General features: G+C 37.8%; 2 protein-coding genes and 1 non-coding gene across 4 annotated transcripts in view; 2 read left to right on the top strand and 1 right to left on the bottom strand.

The window, feature by feature from the left end:
• LOC129764913 (pyruvate dehydrogenase phosphatase regulatory subunit, mitochondrial) overlaps positions 1–7,626 on the top strand; it is a 28,744-nt gene extending 21,118 nt beyond the window's left edge. The window contains exons 4-8 of the mRNA XM_055764560.1: positions 5,588–6,143; positions 6,202–6,409; positions 6,473–6,742; positions 6,802–7,002; positions 7,144–7,626. Coding sequence (XP_055620535.1) covers positions 5,588–6,143; positions 6,202–6,409; positions 6,473–6,742; positions 6,802–7,002; positions 7,144–7,380 — 1,472 coding nt within the window. The 3' untranslated portion in view covers positions 7,381–7,626. The remainder of the gene's footprint in view (positions 1–5,587; positions 6,144–6,201; positions 6,410–6,472; positions 6,743–6,801; positions 7,003–7,143) is intronic.
• On the bottom strand, positions 59–177 carry LOC129772110 (5S ribosomal RNA). The gene has a single exon (XR_008742568.1). It is a non-coding gene; the product is annotated as a 5S ribosomal RNA (ribosomal RNA).
• Positions 7,627–14,362: 6,736 nt separating the features above from the next.
• Positions 14,363–20,119, top strand: LOC129768690 (uncharacterized). Of its 2 annotated transcripts, XM_055770481.1 has the most exons (8): positions 14,363–17,037; positions 17,100–17,545; positions 17,604–17,951; positions 18,013–18,190; positions 18,328–18,798; positions 18,861–19,188; positions 19,260–19,947; positions 20,023–20,119. In XM_055770481.1, the coding sequence occupies exon 1, from the start codon at positions 15,066–15,068 to the stop codon at positions 16,509–16,511; it is 1,446 nt and encodes a 481-aa protein (XP_055626456.1). In that variant the 5' UTR covers positions 14,363–15,065; the 3' UTR covers positions 16,512–17,037; positions 17,100–17,545; positions 17,604–17,951; positions 18,013–18,190; positions 18,328–18,798; positions 18,861–19,188; positions 19,260–19,947; positions 20,023–20,119. The 2 variants fall into 2 exon arrangements, with proteins under 2 accessions (XP_055626456.1, XP_055626455.1); XM_055770480.1 differs by having other exon boundaries at positions 18,861–19,947.
• The last annotated feature ends 2,817 nt before the right edge of the window (positions 20,120–22,936 follow it).

Raw genomic sequence — 22,936 nt, 5'->3', positions numbered from 1 at the left:
GTTACCAGAGCAGCAACAGCAGCGCGGAGGCACAGCGACGGACAGAAACTGAAAATAATGCCAACGACACGCGACGTTCCCAAGCGGTCACCCATCTAAGTACTGATCGCGCCCGATGTTGCTTAACTTCGGTGATCGGACGAGAACCGGTGTTTTCAACATGGTATGATCGTTGACATCTTGTTTCTTTGTTAACTATTTAGGTATTGTTAGAACTATATAGTGAATACCATATGGTGTTCCGTTGAATAAGCGCTTGAGGATAGCCAAGGTAAAAGAAAAAAACTCTTCTCTCCTGAATTACTATATGTTAAAAACCTTATGAACAGAAAAGCCTGCTCATCAGGCGGTTTATCCGGGACCTTGATGTTGGACATCCATATATTGAATGGCGTTAACGTTCCCTATGGAACATTTGCCGTCTCAACGTATGCATTAACTAACGTCATTTATTAATACTTAGTTGAGATTTCTATGCCGGATAACACGCCTCGAATGCATTCTGGAGGAAGCTCTAGAGAATACGCGTGACCACAGTGCAAGTCGAAGGAAATTTCTTTGACGAAAAATCCCCCGGCCTGAACGGGAATCGAACCCGAACACCCGACATGATAATGTGAGACGCTAACCACTCGGTCACGGGTGCACATCCAACTCCATATAATACGGGGACTCACCACGACTAAACAGACGGGAGTCAACCCGAACGTCCGACCGATACTCGATGCTTCCGCAGTATCCCGCGGTGCACGCCAAACGTACTGCGAACTTGGGGAAAGACAATCCGCACCCAGTACGTCCTGAGGCTCAAAACGAATCCGGATTCAGTAGATAGCGTAAAAACTCTGTGCACATGTATGTTTAGTTAGAGTGACATGGCCATGATCATGAAAGGGGGAAAGGAGAGAAGAGAATATTGTTAAGGAACGTGTTAGAGAAAAAATGTGAAGAAAATAGAAAGGTTTGAAAATTGAAAGAGAATTTATTTCAGATAGACGTGATTCATCCGTCCATCTTCCGAATCCTTCGTTTCATATATCAGGAGATCCAACTTCGGTGTTTGTCCGAGGTTTCGGAGAGTTTGTTCTAAAGGTGTCGACCATTCCGGTGCAACCAGACGTCGAAGGTTTTCGTAATTCGAAGGCGACAGTCTTGAAGACCTGAACCGTTCGGGACCGTTTGACAGAGGGGCTCTATCATAGCCGGGCATACAAAGCGACGGGTGGCCTCTCTTCGGAGAGTGGCGCAAAAGCTACCTGGTTTTCAATCTCCAACTAAAAAAGGGTTCGCCGACGGTCACACAAAGCCGACCAAATGCTGTAATATTCAATGGTGTGAAGTTGATGGGTGCCAAGCACGCCATTATCGTCTTCCATTCTTTTACGAGCAAGATAGACAATAATTCTTGGAAAGCCTAGCAAAGCCTATTTTTCCACATTTTACCCGTAACCCTACATAGTGGGTGAAAATCCGATGAAAACTTTGCGTTTTTAAACGGAAGCTCGTCCTTAACACGATTGAGAAAAGTTTGACGGCTAAGTTGGGGATTGCAGAATATGCCTTGGGTCTGAAATGGACCTGTAAAGTCATCCGTAAAGAGCCGAACTCACAACCTAGATTTCAGAAATCTCCTGCGAGAAAAAAGAGTAAACGATTCAAAATGAGAGATGTTAGTACCATTGAATCGCTGAATTTGCCAATGCAGAACGCACTGATCGAGAAACAAGTTGAATGTGGCTAGAATACGGCTAAGGTGGAGTGTATACTACGGCCACAATGTGCCAATTAGTAGTATGTGTAGTGTGTTTAACCGTTGTTGTTGTGTTTTTGATTTTCATTTGTTCCGCTCTGCTAATAAAAGTGGGTTCCGTGAAGTGCTCCCTTAGTTTAGTTCAGTTTAGTTTAGTATATTGTGCAGTGCCACAAATTATCAAAATTTATTCACTAATGAAGGAATTAGATTTTTCGTGAACTTTGTCTGGTATATTGATCGAGAACAGCATGAACGAATTTCGAAAAGCCTGCATTCAGGCACTTTCTTTCTTTCTTTAAGAGGCTTTAAACTTTGCAGTTCATTCGCCTCTAATTGTTCAGGCACTTTCATGACTGTCAATAATTTCAGGTGATTATCACGAACGTTAAGTTGATCTTCATCGCTTGCAGTGAATTTTTCTTGAAAACACGCAATGATCTTCAATTTCGACCTTACGAATACCATGACGAAAAGGAAGATGCAAATGAAAAATGAACTTCATGGCAAGCTGATGTTGATGTTCATTCCACTGGGGTTCATTGATAGTGTTGTTTCATATTTATCGACTCTCGCTTGAGCAGTAGGTTATCAATACAAGGAAGGCATAAATTCGCCGAATTTGAATGTCGTGAACGTGAATATTTTCAGCACTGATATTGTGTTCCGTTGGTTTAGTCTAGGTTATTATTAAGAAGAATAAGATATATTGATGTTAGATGTAAGTTGTATCATTAGGATTGTATAATCTGTTGATGCTTCAAAAGAGGAGGTTTTATGCCCATTTAAGAAAAAAGGCTTGAATAAGCCACACTTAAATGGGGTTTTCCCTCACTAAAAAAATAAATAAAATAAAATAAACGCCTCGCACGAAGGCTTTGTGCCGCGGATCGGAATGTGCAGGAACAAGGAAGGAGACATCTTGACGAACGATCGTGAGGTGATCGAAAGGCACTACGATAAATATCTGGACCGCGCGCAGACAGGAGACGAAGACGGCGTTGATGAGGATTACACCAGTGCAGTGAACAACGACGACCTACCACTCCCGACGATGGTTGACACTAAGGATTAACTAAAGAACCACAAAGCAGCTGGTAAGGATTACCTCGCTGCGGAGCTCTTCAAGGCAGATCCGGGAAAATTTGCAGAGTGTATGCACCGGTTGATAGTCAGGATCTGGGACACAGAACAGTTACCGGAGGAGTGCATGGACGGAGAAATATGCCCCATCTATAAAAAGGAAACAAACTGGATTTTGGGAATTACCGTGCAATCACGATCCTGAATGATGCACACAAAATTCTGTCTCAGATCCTTTTTCGCCGTCTATCGCCAATAGTAAGTAGATTTGTGGGACGTTATCAGGACGGATTCATGTCCGGTTACTCGACGGCGGAACAGATTGTTACTGCGGCAGTATCAGGTCCCTACGCACCACATTTTCGTCGATTTTAAGGTTGCATATGATACAACCGATCGACGACAGTTATGGACGAACAGGGCTTTCCCCGAATGCTGACAAGACTGATTCAGGCAAAGATGAACGATGTGCGGTGCAGTGTGCGGATCTCAGGCGAACCGTCGAAATCGTTTGTGACTCACAGGTAGTATTCAGAAAACAAACGCAGCGCTGCGCTTGAGTTGAATTTTCATCAGCGCGCGCTCAAAGAACACTTGTATTCTTCCTTGGTGCGAAGCGCACAAAATTCATAAGCACGACAGCACAAAATGTACCCGGAGCAGAACTCAGATACTAAACATTTCTTCTCACTTGTGTGATGCGCGTCTCATTTTATATACACACACACGCATACACATCAAATTCTAGCGCCCGCTTTGTCTTCGTTCGTTCTAAGCAAATCATAAAAACAACAGCGCGCCCCCATTTGAACCGTATACGCTTGTGCGACGAAAAATATCTCAACAGAGAGAGCAATCCAGATTCAAGCGCGCAGCACGGCGCGTAAGCGCGGTGCAAGTTTCAGCGTAAAACTCAGCGCAAATTTCAGCGTAAAACTTAGCATAACACTGGGTGCAAATCTCTACGTAAGAACGGCGCTGACAACCAAACATTTCATCTGTGTTTCGGAGCGTGCTCATTCGCCAGAGCGCATGTGTGCGCAAGGAGTGGAAGCTCAACTGGGTACAAAAATCTCGTTGCGCATCAGCACCGAGTTGCATTCTGAAGACTGCTCACAGGGGACTTCGACAATGCTCTTCAACGTGGCGATGGAAGGTGTTATGCGAAGAGTGGGATTCAACATGCGGGGCACGATTTTCAACAAGTCTAGTCGGTTAATCTGCTTCGCCGATGATCGGAAGAACACATGCGACGGTAGCGGACTTGTATATCCTACTGAAACACGAAGCAGGGCTGATTGAGCATGGTATCAATGCATCTAAGACTAAATACATACTAGCAGGAGGGACTGATCGCAACAGCATTCTTCTCGGTAGTAGTGTTGTGACCGATGGCGACGAGTTCGAAGTGGTAGAGGAATCTTTCTACCTTGGCTCGTTGGTAACAAGTGACGACGACAACAGCCATGAAATTAGAAGACGCATAGTCAATGAAAGTTACGCAAATCCATAAGGTCCAACAAACTCCGACTCCGTTCAAAGTGTACCATGTACAAATGCTTAATTCGACTGGTTGTTCTATATGGACACAAATCTCGAAGAGGACTCACAAGCACTTGGTGTTTTCGAATGTGGAGTGCTCAGAAAAATATACGGTGGCGTACACGAAAACGGAGTATAAAGAAGGAGAATAAACCACGAACTAGCACAACTCTACGATGAAACTAGCATCCAGAAAGTCATCGATGTCGGACGAGTGCGATGGGCAAGGCATGTTGCAAGATTGCCGGACAGCAGCCCTGCAAAGATGGTATTCGCTTGAAATCCGGTAGGAACAAGAAAGAGATGAGCCCAGCGAGCGAGTTGATTGGACTAGGTGGAGCAGGACTTGGCAAGAATCTGTGCAGCCGGGAGTTGGAGAACTGCAGCTATGAACCGAGTGCATTGGCAGAACAATGTTGTTAATCAGATCCAATCTCTTCAAGGGATTAGCATCATTGTAAATAAATAAATCTCGAAATCCTCCATGCGGTTGGTCAAAGATGACTTGAAAGCATTGTCAGGGGCTAGGGTGAAGCGCGATTAGATCAAGGAACGGATCACAGCAATGTTGTTGTCTTAGTGGAAACAGAGTCAACCGATTATCATGTTCTCAGATGAGAAACTTTTTTTCGATGGATCCGGTATCCTATTTTCGAACGAATGGGTATATTTCATCCCTGGAGATTGAGGATGTTTCAGAGAATTTGAACTTTAAGTTTATCATCAAGTATCCGCCTGGAGTCATTGTATTTAGAGCGCATGCGTCGATAGATGAATAGGACAAAAAATTTGCTTTCGTAGCTGCTCTTGCTAGTTTAGACTTCCCTTTCCAAGTCATTACGTTTACTGTCTTTTGAAATTTTCGTCTCTTTAGCTGTTCACGAATTCAGGATTCTTCCTCGAAAGTTACAAGGTAAATCTACTTACCAAATTTACTATTATTCTGTCAAAAAAGCAGTGCGACACGATTATTTTCAAAAACTATTCTCGCATTAAATATTTTGTTAAAAGAGATCAGGGGATCAAGAACGCGTTGTTCGTTGACTTCTATTTCCACTATTTTCATTTACTAAATTTTTATAAGGGAATACGAAGAAAAATTGCGATGATCACTTCGTTATACAATATGATAAATGCTTATTTGTTATAGGGAAGTTCACTGTCATAGCTTGTTCTTCTAATTCGCCACTCTTTTCGTTACACAACTTACAGGCTATTCTTCGGTCGACTTACACGAATTAGATATATCGCGCTTCCTAGGATTACACAACAATCGAAAATTCTTGAGGGACCGTGTCCGCGAGGTTCCAGGACTGCATTACGATCTTTGCTACCCGTTCTATGAGTTTCGTACAGGACGAAACCTGCGAATGTCACCGATTTTCCCTGTTCTAAAAGAGGCAGGAGCTGTATTCAGTCAGGTCATGGGATACGAAAGACCAGCATGGTTCGACAAGAATGATTCCTTGGATGAAAAAGGCATCCCCAAATTCCGAATAGCAACAACGAATGGTTTCGGTAAACCACACTGGTTCGATCATGTTCAGAGTGAATATGAAGTATGTCGAGAACGGATAGGTTTGAGTGATTATAGTACTTTCACCAAAATCGATCTCTGGTCGAAGGGAAGAGAAGTAGTCGATCTGCTCCAGTATTTGTGCTCAAATGATATCGATCAACCGGTTGGTTCCATTATTCACACAGGAATGCACAATCGTCACGGAGGTTACGAAAATGATTGCTCGCTGGCGAGACTATCCGAAAACCAGTGAGTGTTGATGATTTTGGAACGAAATTTGAATGATTGAATATCGCTTATTTTACAGTTATATGATGATTGCGCCGACCGTTCAACAGGCTAGGTGTAAAGCATGGATCGATCGTCATTTACCGGCAGGTGGCAGAGTCAGTGTTTCAGACGTAACTTCTATGTTTACTGCCATCTGCGTGATGGGACCTTTTACACGGATAATGCTATCGGAGCTGACCGATACTGATTTGGCACCAAAGAATTTCCCTTTCTTCACATGTAAAGTGCGTTAGTGGTCGACGATGTTTTTACCAAGACATACATGATGAACTTATCAACACTTTCAGGAGTTAGACGTAGGACTTGCTAACGGAATCCGAGCACTGAATTTGACACACACTGGTGAACTGGGATATGTTCTATACATCCCTAACGAGTTTGCGCTACATGTGTACACAAAATTGATGGAAGCAGGCCAGAAATATGGCATCAAGCACTGTGGGTACTATGCAATGCGAACACTGAGAGTGGAGAAATTTTTCGCCTTTTGGGGTCAAGATCTGGATACTTTCACTACCCCACTAGAATGCGGTCGAATGTGGCGTGTAAAATTTGATGTAAAGCTCATCTCATTTCTGGTTCTAAACAGATAATAATATACTTTTATATGTTTTAGAAAAGCGTGAATTTCATCGGTCGTGACGCTCTTTTGGTGCAACGCGAGAAAGGTGTACAACGTATGTATATTCAATTATTGATCAATGATCATGATGCTGACATTGACCCTTGGTGTTGGGGCGGAGAACCAATCTATAGAAATGGTTCTTACTGTGGGCAAACTACAACGACTGCATACGGATTTACATTTAAAAAGCAGGTAAATTATTGTTAGAAAGAACATTAGTTGTTATTCAATACTCCGCGTGTTGCAATGTGTTACACTGCCTATACTTCATGAATAAAAATTTATTGTTCATGTGATAATTTCGATAATTCTTACTTATTCTCTCACTCTCAGATTTGTCTTGGCTTTGTACAAAACCTTGACAGCAACGGCAATCCAATGCAGGTGACGAATGATTATGTGCTGAATGGTGACTACGAGGTAGAAGTTGCGGGTATCCGATATCCCGCCAAGGCAAATCTACATTCGCCTAATTTGCCCACTAAATACCCAGACCAGGAACGTGAAGCTTACAAAGCTACGCGTGACAAAGCGGAAGAATCAAATCTGCTAGCGCATAAAAAGATGTAACTGCTTTGTCAGGCATTTACTTTAAATTTAATCCACCTTCTAGGAATGTTGAAGTGCATTATTAAGTTGTAAAGAGAAATAATAATATTTTACACTCTCATTTATAGTCATTTACATTATAGACGTTGGTCTTCCTAGCTTCGTTTTCATTTGATGTAAAGTGCTGTGAAATTTTGATATTTACATAAAAAGCTGTTTGGAATATTTTAACTCGAATAAACGCAAATATGTATTGTTGCGCACGAACTGCGTTTCTCCTTTCCCAAAAGTAGGATAATATGACAGCGGATCAATAGGGAATGTCGAAGGTTCTGCATTCATTACCCACCCTTTACATTGACCTTATTGTAATTCGAACTGTAAAACATTTCTCTTAACTAAACTTGATTTGGAAGTCTGTTTAACAAAGAACATAAAATTCGAGGGGTTGTATCCGAGATACGTCGCTTAGGACGTAGGACTACACAATATTTTTTTTTGATTTGTTGGTTTATCATTTCGGATATTATTTGCGAATACGTCGAAAGTTCATAAATAACTATTTAGTAAAAAGTTCCGGGGTCCCTGAAAAGGTTTACCGGCTTGCGTGGTTTGATAGAATCATTTCTAGACGCAACGATTTTTTCTTGCTTTTGCGAGAACAATACACTAATTGGTCATAGGTCGCAGTTTGTTTCTTTATATCAATGCACGTTTTTAACGAGAGGCATCTTCCGTGCATCGCCATTCAACAAGCATCAACCACGCGTCTAACAGATGCACACAATTGCAGCGATAAACTTCATGTGAATATTCGCTAGCGTTCACAGCTCGAGGGGGAACATAAATACAAAACGAGCGGAATAAGCGACCTCCGTTGTGTCGGGCACAGAAAGATTCTGAAATTTTTTCTCAGAGGAGATGCAATACTTATACGTTAGCGACAGCTTACTTACTTTGCAAATATTCTCTTTTTGCTATCCCCCTTCGTTGTTTCTATTCTTCTTCTTTTCCTTTATTTACGGAGACTTTAAATCCAATCCAATTCGTCTCCGACTGTTTTTATTCTAGCGGCTGCATAAGTTGCTCGTTATTGACAGCTCTGTTCGGAAAAGCACACAAATGGGCAGAACAAATGTATGGAGAAATGGGAATGCTTCCAATTTTCATCAATTTAAACCATATACAGACTATGGGTTTGCAAAGTATAGCATATCAAACAAATCTTAGAAAATTTCCGATTTGATTGGTATGCAAATCGTTAAAATCCGTTAGCAGTAAAAATAGTTATTAACATTAACTTTATTTCATAAAAACGTGACCTGTTTTCTAATTTAGCACCCTTAATGTAAGACGTAGTCCTACATCAAAAAATAAGTTCCTAGTACACGTGGATTAGTGACACGTGGCACATTGACCGTTGATTGAAGATCGATACTGAATGGTCATATGACCTGGAGCTGAGATGTCTCAACTCCAAGTTGAAAATATTAGTCGGGGATTTTCTTATTTTTCGAGATGTCACAATCCTCGAATCCGATCAACATCAGCTTTCGCAATAACAGCTTCCCGTGAACTGCTGGCCTGCCAAGAGCTGAGAGAAAGGTGCCAGATAGCGTTTATGAACCAGCTATTTTGACGTGGGACTACGTCTAACCGGAGTATATGGGGGTGAAATGAAAACCTAAACACAGAACATGCAGGAAAAATGCAAGATTTCGAATACTTATACATCGAACATCTCTTAATAGATCGGAAAGATGTTTGCATCAATTGGTAGGAAATATTCCTACGTATCTATCACAATGAATAATATGTTATTTTTCATGAGATAAACAATTGAATAACTGTGAAATGTCAAGCGTTATACAAACGCCCTAACTGCCTCGTTTTAATTGGCTCGATATACGATTTCCCTAACACAGACATCAAAACCAAGCAGCCTGGAGAAATCGGCATTGCAAAAACATGCAAGCAGGGGTGTTATTTTTGCTCCCATCGAAATCTGTTCCCTAACACAGACTTCAAAATCAATGTACCTGGGAGAATCCGCTTTGCGAATAGATGCAAGTCGGAGGTATTTTTCCCACCGGACCTCAAAAGCAATGTGCTTGAGGAGATTGGCATTGCAAATACATGCAAGTTAGGGGAACTTTTGTTCACAACGAAATGTGTTTCCCTAACACGGACTTCAAAACCAAGGTAGCTGGGGAAATTCGCTTTGCAAATTCACTTTTCTCTGTGCAGACCAAAATATGTTTCCCTAACGCGTAATACTGAATTGAAGAGCCTGGGAAAATCGTCATTCCAGATACTAGATGCGAATGAACTTACAAGTTTAAAATATAGTATACAAAGTGAAAGTTGAAATTGTTGATCCATTTTGATTCATGCCGGGAGTATTTTTGTACCCGCATTTTTTTTTCACTCCGAAATATGTGCCTAACACGGATTACAAAAGCGGGTACGAACACGGCGCTTTGGCTCGGTTATTCAAGACTGCATTTGAAGATATGTCTTCATATCTTCTGATCACTGAATTCCTACGCATACCGTTTGATGATTAGGCAAAATGATGTTATCAAATTTACTCGTATTGAAAAACATAATCTATTACAATGCATGATTTGGTGTTACGTGGAATTTGTTCAAATTCTTTACTTACAAAGCAAATATGTTGAATTCAATTGAATTTGAAAAGTTTCACTCAATCAATAATCTAATCAATACAAACAAATGATTACTACGCCAACGATAGTCCCACGTCAACCTTGCGGTTATATCTTAGATATAACCCACTCATTTTTGTAAAGCAGGTATTGTATTCTGTATAATATTTTAATATTGAGCCTGATCATGAACATCACTTCACGGTGAAAATGAAGTGAATTGTATACAACGTTATTGCGGCTGCCACCGTGTGTGTAGAATCCGGAAGAGTTAATCTGCGTGACAACTTCGATGAACTCGGTATTATTATGAATACCACGATACTGTCATGTCACGGAGAAAAACAAGTATATTTGTCACTTGTATTTTAGATGGTGGTGAAATGGAGTAAGTTTATAGCGAATTCGTTTTTGTTTAGTTTTAACCCCAGTGCCACACTAACTGCTGTCAGAAGGTTTTTTTATTTACTCATAGCGAATTCGTTTTTAAAACTGGGGTGCCACACTGACTCTGTAATAAAAAACGTTTTCAGTTTCACGAATGCGGTGGTTTGTTGGTGTGCGTTGTATAGTCTGATTTGTTTATATTTGCGACGACAAATGTACAGTGTCGACGTCTGGTGGAGATATTAGTGCTTGGGAGGTAAAGTATTCTCTATTAGATCAGGTTTTTTTATTTACTCATAGCGAATTCGTTTTTAAAACTGGGGTGCCACACTGACTCTGTAATAAAAAAACGTTTTCAGTTTCACGAATGCGGTGGTTTGTTGGTGTGCGTTGTATAGTCTGATTTGTTTATATTTGCGACGACAAATGCACAGTGTCGACGTCTGGTGGAGATATTAGTGCTTGGGAGGTAAAGTATTCTCTATTAGATCAGAAGGGCCAAGTGCAGTGTAAAAATATAAAAGTTTGAATGAAAATTTTTACTTCATATTGTTTGATTACCTAACACATGTAGTCCTGACACTCACTTAACCATTTGTCGATGCATTTCCTGTTTGTTCCACAAATAATTACTATTATAATATAAAATCATCATTAGACACAGTTTTCGTTCAATGTTTCTGCGATATCGGAAAAAACCCTCTTATTTCATCACATAAAATAAATATTCGATACGTTAAAGTAAATTTTCATTCCTAATTTTGATTTTGAGAGCATGTTTATTCCTCCTGAATATCCATAATAATTTTCGCCTCCCAATGAAAGCACACGGAGCTTAATATACTATTATACGAATATACTCTTCAAAATCAGAATCCGAATTGGATTACGATTCAAATAATACAAAAGCAAGAGCAGCAGGTTTTCCATTTTCATAGTCTCTATTTTTAGATTTTCCAAAACAATACTCGGAACTTGACAGTTCAGTATAGTTGTATTGGTGAACCCGAGTGCCAATCCGTGAAACATCTCAGTGCGAAACTAACAGCTTTCGGGGCGAACTAGTGCGACACTGAATGCGAAACTGAGTGAATAAAAAAACGTTTTGACAGCAGTTAGTGCGGCACTGGGGTTGAAACTGAACAAAAACGAATTCGCTATCAGTTTCAACAGTTTCGCACTAGATTCACCCCGAAAGCTGTTAGTTTCGCACTGAGATGTTTCACGGGTTCGCACTCGGGTTCACCAATACAACTATACTGAACTGTCAAGTTCCGAGTATTGTTTTGGAAAATCTAAAAATAAAGACTATGCAAATGGAAAACCTGTTGCTATTGCTTTTGTATTATTGGACTCCAATTCAGATTCTGATTTTGAAGTGTATATTAGCGTAGACGGCATTAAGCTTCGTGTGCTTTCATTGGGAGGTGAAAATAATGATGGATATTCAGGTGGAATAAACATGCTCTCAAAATCAAAATTATGAATGAAAATTTACTTTAACGTATCGAATATTTATTTGATATGATGAAATAAGAGGTTTTTTTTCCGAAATTGCAAAAACATAATGAACGAAAACTGAGTCTGATGATTTTATATTACAATAGTAATTGTTTGTGGAACAAACACAAAATCGGCACCAGACGTCGACACTGCACATTTGTCATCGCAAATATAAACAAATCAGAGTATGTAACGCACACTAACAAACCGCTGCAATCGTGAAACTGAAAACGTTTTTAAAACGGTTTTATTTAGCTTGCCCTGTAATTTGTATGTTTGTTACATGTTTGTCTGTAGCGTTTTACCACATTAATAGAAATTTGAACCCCTTCCTGTTGACCGATTGATCTGAAATTTGGAACACATCTTTATCTCTGCAGTCATTATAAAACTACGTATGATTTAAAAAATCCAAGATGGCGGCCGCTACAAAATCGCGGATTATATGTTTTCTCAAAACCCCATCAATATAGGTTTTCCCAAACCCCATCAATATGGGTATCAAATGAAAAGGCTTGACTAGTAGAACACAGTTATTCATGATGAATGCAAATCCAAAATGGCCGCCACAACAAAATGGCGGATTACATATTTTATCAGAACCCTATCAATATGAGTATCAAATGAGAGGGATTGACTAGTAGAACCTAGTTATTTATAAAAAAATGCAAATCTAAAATGGTCGCCACAACAAAATGATGGATTAAATATTTTCTCAAAACCCCATCAATAAAATGAAAAGGATTGATTAGTAAAATACCGATATTTTTGAAAAATGCAAATCTAAAATGGCCGCCACTACAAAATGGCGGATTACATATTTTCTTAAAACCCCATCAATATGGGGTTTTCCCAAACCCCATCAAAATGAGTATCACTTAAAAGGACTTGACTAGTAAAACACAGTTTTTCATGAGGAATGCAAATTCAAAATAGCTGCCACAACAAAATGGCGGATTAATTATTTTCTCAGAACCGCATCGATATGGGTATCAAATAAAAGCACAAAATCTTCACGCGTTTGTCACTGGGACTGACAATTACAAAATGATTAAATAAATAAAATTTGATTTATTTGTGAATGTCGAAATGTGACTCAAAAAAATATCTTTGGGAGCTCTATACTGCCGTTCTACGCATAGTTGTCCCATGTCACTTTTTGACAATTTTCACTTTTCTTCATGAAACGATGTTTTTATGCATAATCTTCCAGAAAAACACAAAACACCTTATTGTTTGTTCCCAGTATTTGAAAAAACAACATCAAGTTCAATTGTCCCATGTTGATATTCTAGGCATAACTGTCCCACTATGTATTTTATGTAGATCTATAATAAATGAATCGATTCAAGTACAGGAATGTTATGTGCATTATTCATGTAATAATATAAACTGCTAGGAGTGCTTTTGAAAGAAAAGGGTCATCCATAAACCACGTACACTTTCAGGAAAAGAGGAGATTTGGTCAAAGTATACGATTTGTAAAAAAAATCCAGAAATGTACGCATCAAGAGAGAAGAAGAGAAGAACTGAATTGACTGAAAATGAACTTACGTGCGTTTTTCTCAGTTGCTGATTTTGGAACATGGGACAACTATGCGTAGATCGACAGATAGCCCTATAAGCGCGCTTCCGCTATCTTGTTGCGGGCTTAATGAATGCGCTTAATGAGACCCGTACCATTGGTCTCAACGTATTAAACATGTCTGTCCCATCGTTGAACGCAAACTTTTAATTAATTTTAATTCTGATAACCCACTTCACAAGATGTCACAGATACAATTACAAATTCACTGTGAGATTTGGAAGCGATTCTTGGAAGTCCCACTTCATGATGAACTGTAACACATCAAATATAATCTCATGAATGACATCGGGCCTGATTCTCGAATACACTACACTGGAGACAAAGTTTAGTAAATGCAGTTACCAAATCTTTAGTAGTCAGAACATTGGTAAAATACACAAATGTTTTGTATATATTACAAAAAACGTGTAAAATCAATGTCAGATGCAATGAACATCCCTACTAGAGATTCGTACATTTTACTCGATACCATTAGTAATCTTGTTCTTTTTATCATACCTAGCATCTGTGATGTGTGCACTTTGCCATCGCCATTTTTGTTTTGGAAACGAAGCGATTCGGAGGTAAGCATTCTGCTCTTGTTTTAATTTTTTTTTTGTAAATATCTCTTTTTCGCTTTCCTTTCAGCTTATTATCTTACCCAAACAACAACTTGGTATATATATATATATATATATATATATATATATATATATATATATATATATATATATATATATATATATATATATATATATATATATATATATATATATATATATATATATATATATATCACAGTTTCAACTGCTTCATATGTGGTCAAATGTTCGACACTTTGCGTTACATGACGAAACATTTTCGCTTAGTTCATAATAGGACTGAAAAGGACACATATGTATGTACCCTCCAACACGGTTGCAGCATCACGTTCTCGAGCTTAAGTAGTTTTGTTCGACACTACAAGAACCATACGAATTCAACTGAGAATGAAACTAATATACAACCTTCGATTACATCCACGGACAATAATGCAACAATGACAAATGATGAAACATTTTCGGACACCTCACATATTCTTAGATCTATGGACGATGAATTTTCATTGGAAAAGGGTGGTGTATCATTCACTTTGAAACAACACAATAATATCAACTTTTCAAGGAAAAATGTTGTTGGAATTCAAAACGATGTGCTCAAGGATATAATAGAGCCCATGGTAACTTCAATTCTGGATTCTCTTGAACAACATTTTCATGAATGTTTGTCGGATGAATTGAGCAAGAAGATGGTCGCCTCTTCTTTGAAGCATCGAATTTCCGACCCTTTTGGGCATTGCCGAACTGAGCACACACTGTTAGACTGGTTGAAGAGAAACGATTATGTATGTGACTTTGAAAAGTTCACCATCGATGAGAAAATAGAAGAAAAACATCATCGAGGAGAAATAATATATGATGCACACAATATAACCGGTGTGTTACTTCCGTTAACATTCCAGTTTCGTAAGATTTTTGAAAAATTCGATCTACCTGAAATATTGCGTGGAATAGGACGGATTGAAGCCGTTTCAGATAGCAATGCACATTTCATTCACGGGTCACTGTGGCGTGAAAAGAAAAAAAATGATTGGAGCTGGAAAAAATATCATACCCTTCCATTTATACATAGACGACACGGGGATTAACAATCCTCTTGGACCACATACCGATCCGATTACTTTTTTATACCACTCTTTTCCAGTCTTGGAGCGCCAGGAAATTTATTTAGCCGCAGTGATTAAATCTATACATTACAAAGAATTTGGAAACGAAAAATGTTTGAAGGCTGTTGTTCGAGAAATTAAAAATTTGGAAGAGCACGGACTCACAGTTTCAACTTCAGAAGGTTCAAAAAAAGTTTATTTCGTATTGGCGCTTCCAATTGGAGACAATCTAGGCCTGAACAAAATTCTTGGATTCACGTCTTCATTCAGCCATAACTTTTTCTGTCGCTTTTGTAAAGCTAAGAAGCCAGTAACCCAAACAATGCAAGTCGAAATACCGCAATTAGCTAGAAATTTGCAGAATTACGAGGCCGATGTTAGTATGAGTACCGCTGATTCAACGGGAATAAAGGAAAGCACGATTTTCAATGAAATTGACACATTCCACGTTGCAAGCAACTATTCCGTGGATGTAATGCACGATATTTTCGAAGGTGTGTGCCATTATGATATGTGTCATATCATAAATTACTTCATAATCAATCGATATTTCACGCTCAAGACATTGAACACACGCAAACACGTTTTTAATTATGGCGATATGGAAATAGATAATATTTCATCGGAGATAAAACAAGCTCATTTATCAAAATTTCGTTTGAAAATGACAGCACGTGAGATGATGACTTTTATTCATTTATTTACGCTGATGATTGGAGATCTTATACCGGAAGGAAATGAAGTATGGTTATTCTTTTTGAATCTAGTGGATATTATAGAAATATTACTTTCCTTCGAAATTCCATACGAAAAAGCAGAAGAATTGAATGCGTTAATCAGGAAACACCACGAAGGATACATTCGTTATTTCAATGACACATTAAAACCTAAGCATCATTTTATGGTACATTATTGCACCGTCATCCAGAACTCTGGACCGCCAAGGTTTTACTGGTCTTTTCCGTTCGAGGCTAAACACAAAGTGTTTAAAATGTATGCGCGCAACATAACAAGCAGAATCAACATATGTGTTTCCATATCAAGAAAGTATCAGTTGATGTTTGCGAATAGTCTAATGCAACCTGTTGAACCAATACTAAAACTCGATCTTCGCCACAGCATTCCATTGGAGCACTCTGATTTACTATTTCATTTCTGCGAGGAACATGAAATAAATGCTAAATATGAAAGTTACAAAGAATGTATCTATAATTCAAAAAAATACAAAACAGGTTATTTTGTGACCCAACATACAGATGTTATGGCACCGGATACTAAATATATATTTAAAATTGTTGAGATAGTCGTATTTGATAAATAGGAAACGTTTTATTTAATTTGCATGATAAAAAGAGTACTGGAATACTGCAATCACTATGCAGCATATTCCGTAGATGTTTCTAATACGGAAATGAATGATGAATATGTCATACTGAATTTCGACAGTATCGCTGGTCCGCCTGTCAATGTTCACAAAACTGCAGGCGATTTATGCATGATACGACCCAAACAATATTTTTAAGTTTTCTGGCAATTGACTCCATGCATATTCAATAATAAAAATGTTTATCAAATGTTCATCACCAACAGATTTATACACCATTAGTTCATCGTTTATCAAGATTAATTCAAAAATATGTTCGAAAAATATATCCAACTTCTGAAATATTTGTAGAAAAATATGGAGACAAATCCGAATTCTGATCTCAGCCAAACTATAATGGATGTGGAGAATGAAAATATCATCGAAACATTCGTAACTCAGGGATCGGAATCTCTAGAAATTGATGAATTACGTTCACTTTTGTGCGAATGGGAGATGATGAATTTGTTGGATTATTTTATAGGTAGGTATTTCATTCCCCGGCCCAAAGAACTATACTATATCTGTTTTTATCTTTTTTTGCAGAACAAAAGTTTTTTGTCAGAATTCTGAAGAGTTTGACGCCTGAAATGTCTACAACATTATTTCAGGGTACGAATATATTAATTAGCGATCGCATTAATTTCCATTATCATTGGTCAAAATGGATCAAAAGAACAAATAAAATAAATTATCATCCAGAGTATGACACTAGCGAAGAACAATCTCACTATCTTAAATTGAATGGAAATGATGAGAAAGCTACCCCATCAACGAAGAAAATTGATTTGAATCGGATATTGAAATCTAACTCATACGGAAAAAATTTAATATATGAATTTCGTTGCGACAAAGTCATGAATGAAAATTTACGAAAGCTTTTATGTGAAAGCGTTTTGCAATATTGTATCGAATACAATCATGACTTGTCTGTAAAAGATTGTGCATCATTAGCGAAGCAGATTTGCGAAATATTTCCAGGAGAAATACAGGTACCTAAAATATAATTAAAATATTTATTTGATTTTATTGTATTATTTACCGTTCAAGGAATACTATTTTATACAACAGAAGAACTGTTCTCCACTGGGAAAACTATATCACAAATATAGGAACTGGAAGAATAATTGGAAAATAAGTAACAGAACAGAAGAAGATTGTTCCGAATCCAGAAACAAAAAACGGAAGATTACTCAGTGTCCTGTCGGACTTAACGAACAAGAGCATATTAGAGCACTTTCGTATGAATATGAAAATATGAATTATAAAGAAAAAATGGAACGTTGGACAGCGTGTGCCGGATCGAGGATTAATACAATCAGAAATTACGGACGTGATTGTATGGAGCACATATTCAATGAATGGCCTCATTATAAATTTCCTGATGGATATCGTTTGGTACCATTTGTTAATATTAGTTTAAAATTCTATAAAGTAACGCTATTTGAATTGTTCACAGTTGGAGGCAGACTTCATATTCATTCATGGGCAGAAAAACGAACTCCTTGACAACATGGAGAAATTTTTGAACATAATGATTGAGAAAATATTACCTGATCACTCGGAAAAAATTTTCTCCGCCGAAGATTCCGAAATGTGGAAACAATTGGTGGATAAAAATAACAAACTCACAAGAAGTAAGCATTTTTCATGTTTATATAAACAATTTTCACTTTAAGATTAACTACACACAAAATTATACCTCATGCATTAATTATTTATATATTTTTAATTATAAATAAATGTTTATTTATTGTTTATACTTGCTTTACAGGTGCAACATGCTTGCTGGTGTTTAGACTGATTCAGTCTTTGTTATCTCCATGCAGAATTTCCTCCAAAATTCTCCAAGATGTGGAAAATACTAAAAACGTTTCAAAAAAATTTTATAGTCTACGGGAGTCAAGGGATGCCTTTTTAATAATGTGCACCAATTAAAATGACTTGAATGAGAAAGTCTCCATTAAATTAGCTAAAGAATCGTCAGTATCTCCTTATATCTTCATTGTTGGATCTTTGAACCAAGCACAAGCGTTAATAGTAAACTTTGAGAACATTACCTACAAATTTCACAGTCTGACGAAAGCTATAGATATTTGCTTCAAGGCATACACGTTGTTCAACATAGCATATCCAGAAGCATGTTCATCTGTTTGGGATATAATTAATCGTGTGTTTTATAAGTTGCCGGACGACAACACGAACACGAAGCCGTCAACGTATTTGTTGATAAACGAAATAAGAAGTATGTTATGAGTTTATCGCAATATGTTAAAAATGCATTTTCAAATTTCTTTTTACCAACAGCTGCTATGGAGCAATAAATACCAGGAAGGGATACTGCGATGCAGCTATTTTAATGAATTTTCGATATTAATGAAAATGTAAAATGAAATTGGACTAGATAAAAGTATAGAAACATCATTTAATTGTCATGTACATAAAATGTTTAGAGAAAAGAATTCAACTTGAAATAAATTCAATGGAGAAATTATTGAAAAAAAATAAATGGGGATTTGGTTTAGACAAAAACGAAACGATTCTCTACATTGGAACAGCATAGTAAACACCATTAAGATATATCACATATTGGACTTGAAATTTGCAATACTTAACCTATCCTAGAAAATTTCAGGTAAATACACATATTTTATAATGAAAACATTCGTCGCTTAGAATTAACATATTTGTATTTCTCTTTTTCAGATGAGAACGAAAAAAGGATAACCGAGCTAGTGGATTGAAACCGCCCAGAAAATTATTGCAATATTGGACATTTGTGATTTATATTAAAATTTGATATATTTAAATATTTGTCACTGATCATTAACAATTTTGTATTTTTCTTTTCCAACTTCAGACTAAATGTATGGAGCACTTTGCCATGTTTCCTGTAGAAGCAAAGCGATTCGGAGGTAAACATTTCGTATTTTCGTGATTCGTCGTATATAATTATCTTGTTTTCAGCTTTCAACCGTGGAAAATTACTCAGAGCATTATTATTTTATAGAAGCATTTTGCACTTTTTGTACTTTGTGTTTATTGGATTTAAATGTGTTCGTTTGCTCGGTAGAGTAACTTTCCATATTTCCGCCAGAGAGAACAATAAGTTTGATTTGATAAGAATCAAAATAATTCACCACTTTTTTCTCTTCTTTTGTAGCTGGCCTTGACAATACCGTGTCATTCCGAAGGCTCAGAATACATATTCATATAATTAATCTATTATAAATACATATATATCGTGTATCATTACAATATTTATGTTTCTCTTATTTTGTACAGGTAAATATTAAGAAATGGATGAATCAGGCGACTGGATTAAAAGACAGTACAATTTTGGAATACTGGGCTAAACATTTGTCACACTTATGCTATCCAGAAAAAATCTCGGGTAAACATGCAAATTTAAATTGGAATGAATTCATCACTTGTCACTAACATGTCTGTATTTATTTTTATTTATCAGGTAACGGGAGGACGCAAAATAAGACACAAAGTGCTGTTTTCTGATGCCTTCGATTGCCGACCAATCAGTAAGGAAAAGCATTGTGGTCTAGCAGGAAAATGAATGTGAATTGAATTATAATGAATCTGTTATTAGTAATTGTTATTAGTAATGTATAAATAATATGAGTATTTGTATCATAATGTGTAATTAAACACAACAATTTCAATAAAAACTAATTATCAATAATATCATAAGTGATAATTACGATCCCTGATTATTATCCCTTACAAATGAGCAACCAAATTTTGAATGACATTGAACCAATGGTGGGTCCCCAAATTTGCCAATATTGAACCGACGAATCGCTTTTATTGAATCGATGTTGGATCAACACTGAACTGACAAACCATCGTTCTGCTTGACATGTTTGCCTACAAATATGTTTTCGTAAGATGTACCAATAATTAGAACGGTAGAAAACGACTAGCGAATTGGTAATATTTACTAAATATTCCTCTCAGTGTACGAACACACTTCACGGTGGAAACAGAATGAAACGTATTCGCGATGACAACGGTACGGTGTCGACATCTGGATACGAGATTAGTTTCCCACTAAACTTATCATTATAATATCAAATTATCTTCAGATGAAATTTTTGTATGAGATTATTATACCACATGAAGAAAACAAAGTTTTCCACTCACATTGAATACCAGTTTGATACGAAGAAGTTAATTTTCATTAATGATGTTTTATTGGAAAAGTGCTGATTCTGCCTGAAAACTCATCATTATTTCGACACTTCACTAACTCGTAAAACGTAGTTCAATGGCGTGCCGTTTATTTCGTTTCCACCGTGAAGTGTATTCGAGAATCACGTCAATCATTAAAATCAATTTCAGCGGCCTTCAAATGTCTACTGAGTCTTTGTATCTCTAGCAAAAGCTTGCTTCCCGAAACTTCGTAGTTGCCGGTTTTCGAATCGTCTTTTTCAGTTGGCTGTCAAGTACTCATAACATGTTTCGAATATGAATTGCTTTTAAAATTTCGCCTTTTTTTAGACGATTTTGACCGTTCTTATAATTCCCTATCAAAATGTCCAATGTATTCCAACATTTTCTCCCCCATCGTTTGCCCTGGTCCGGAAGGTCTTTCGCTTGGTTTGCTCATTATATGAGCAATACTCCTTTCAGTAGCAAAATTTTCGTTGGATTATAATGAAATCTTTTGAATGGCCATTTCAACCAAACTGTTCCATTCAACTGCGAGAATAATTATTAGTGCTATGGGTCTGTTCTCAACGTTACTGGTCCTTTGATTTCAAATATTCTGCGCTATAACTACTTCATGTAGTACAAAGCATCAGAAGTACAGATAACAAAAAAATTTTAAATCATAAACTTTTGGTAGGAGGAATTGTGCACGTAATCCAGTGTTTGAGTCGCATAATACTCCAGCGGCTGTGATCAACCCATAAATTGGTTTCACAGCATTGTAATGTGCACGCCATCGAGTTTGCGATTATCTTCTACCAACACACCTGTGTGGCTTAGAAACATTTCTCAGTGATCAGTAGAAACTGTGAAAAGCGGGTAAACAGATTAACCAGTTCTAAAAATGTCATAAACTGTAGATTCTTAGCACAATCACCAATTGTCCTCATGAGCCCAAAGAGTTGTCTACGAACCCTATGGATACGGCTTTTGTGTTTTGCTTTCTGTACAAAACCTGAACTCCTTCACATGATCCTGACATAATTGGAGCGGTCGATAGCATGCCATCGGGATGAAAACTAAACCCTGACCTTCCGGTTGTTGGAGGATCTCGTTAAAAACTAGGAGTGGGTTATATCTGTGATGTAACCGCAAGGTTCACGTAGGTCTCAGTAACCATTTGTTTGAAGTTGCATCTGAATCAATTTTCAGTAAATAGATGAATGGATATTTTGTTTTCTCTTGGAATTATCTTGTGGTCTGTACATACAAAACAATATTCTTTCGTTTGCGGTCTCATTTTGACGTTCGACACTAAGGACAAGCTTATTCAATCCTTCGTACAACCGAAATATATTTTCACGGATCCCTTTGCGAAAATAATCGACCGGTTTGTCGACTAACTACGAATCGATCCAATTTTTAACTTCATCAAAATTGGAGAAGTGCTGGTCAACCAGGCAATGGTGCATAGATCGAAAAAGGTAGTAATCGGACGGAGCAATGTCTAGAGAATACGGCGGGTGGGATAGGACCGCCCATTTCAGCGTTTTCAAGTATGTTTTGACCGGTTTCGGGACATGCGGCCGAGCTTTGTCGTGCTGCAAAATAAATTTGCTCGTATTGTGGCCGTTTTTCCTTCAGTGCACGGGTCAAACGCATCAATTGTCGTCGGTAATGGTTTCATTCGGTTTTAGCAGCTCATAGTACACCATACCCAGCTGGTCCCACCAAATAGACAGCATAACCTTCTAGCCATGAATATTCCGCGGCCGTCGATGTTGATGCATGGCCGGGGTATCCATACGTTGCCCGACGCTTAGGATTGTCGTTATGGACCCACTTTTCATCGCCAGTAACGATTCGATGTAAAAAACCCTTTCTTTTATGCCGTTGGAGCAGTTGTTCGCACGTTAAAAGCGGCGTTCGACGTCTCGTGGCTTCAATTCATACGGCACCCAATGTCCTATCTTTCGGATCATTCCCATTGCTTTGAAACGATCGGATATGGTTTGCTGAGCTTCTCCAGGTGTATCTGCAAGTTTTGTTGCATTCGTGACGGATCTTGATCGAGTATAGCCTCCAATTCTTCATCTTCAAACTTTATTGGCTGTCCGGAACGTTCTTCGTCTTCCAACCACTTTTAAACCGTGCAAACCACGTCTGACACGTTCGGAGCATGGTCACTCTTAACTTTCACCAAAATGCGATGACTT

This window comes from Toxorhynchites rutilus, chromosome 2, assembly GCF_029784135.1.
Source record: "Toxorhynchites rutilus septentrionalis strain SRP chromosome 2, ASM2978413v1, whole genome shotgun sequence".
NCBI classification, from domain to species: domain Eukaryota; kingdom Metazoa; phylum Arthropoda; class Insecta; order Diptera; family Culicidae; genus Toxorhynchites; species Toxorhynchites rutilus.
Note: the sequence above shows the minus strand (reverse complement) of the source record. Positions and strands in the feature narration are given on the sequence as shown.

Coding starts and splice junctions, on each gene's coding strand:
- LOC129768690 (XM_055770481.1), top strand. CDS start 15,066: ATGCACATTTCATTCACGGGTCACTGTGGCGTGAAAAGAAAAAAAATG.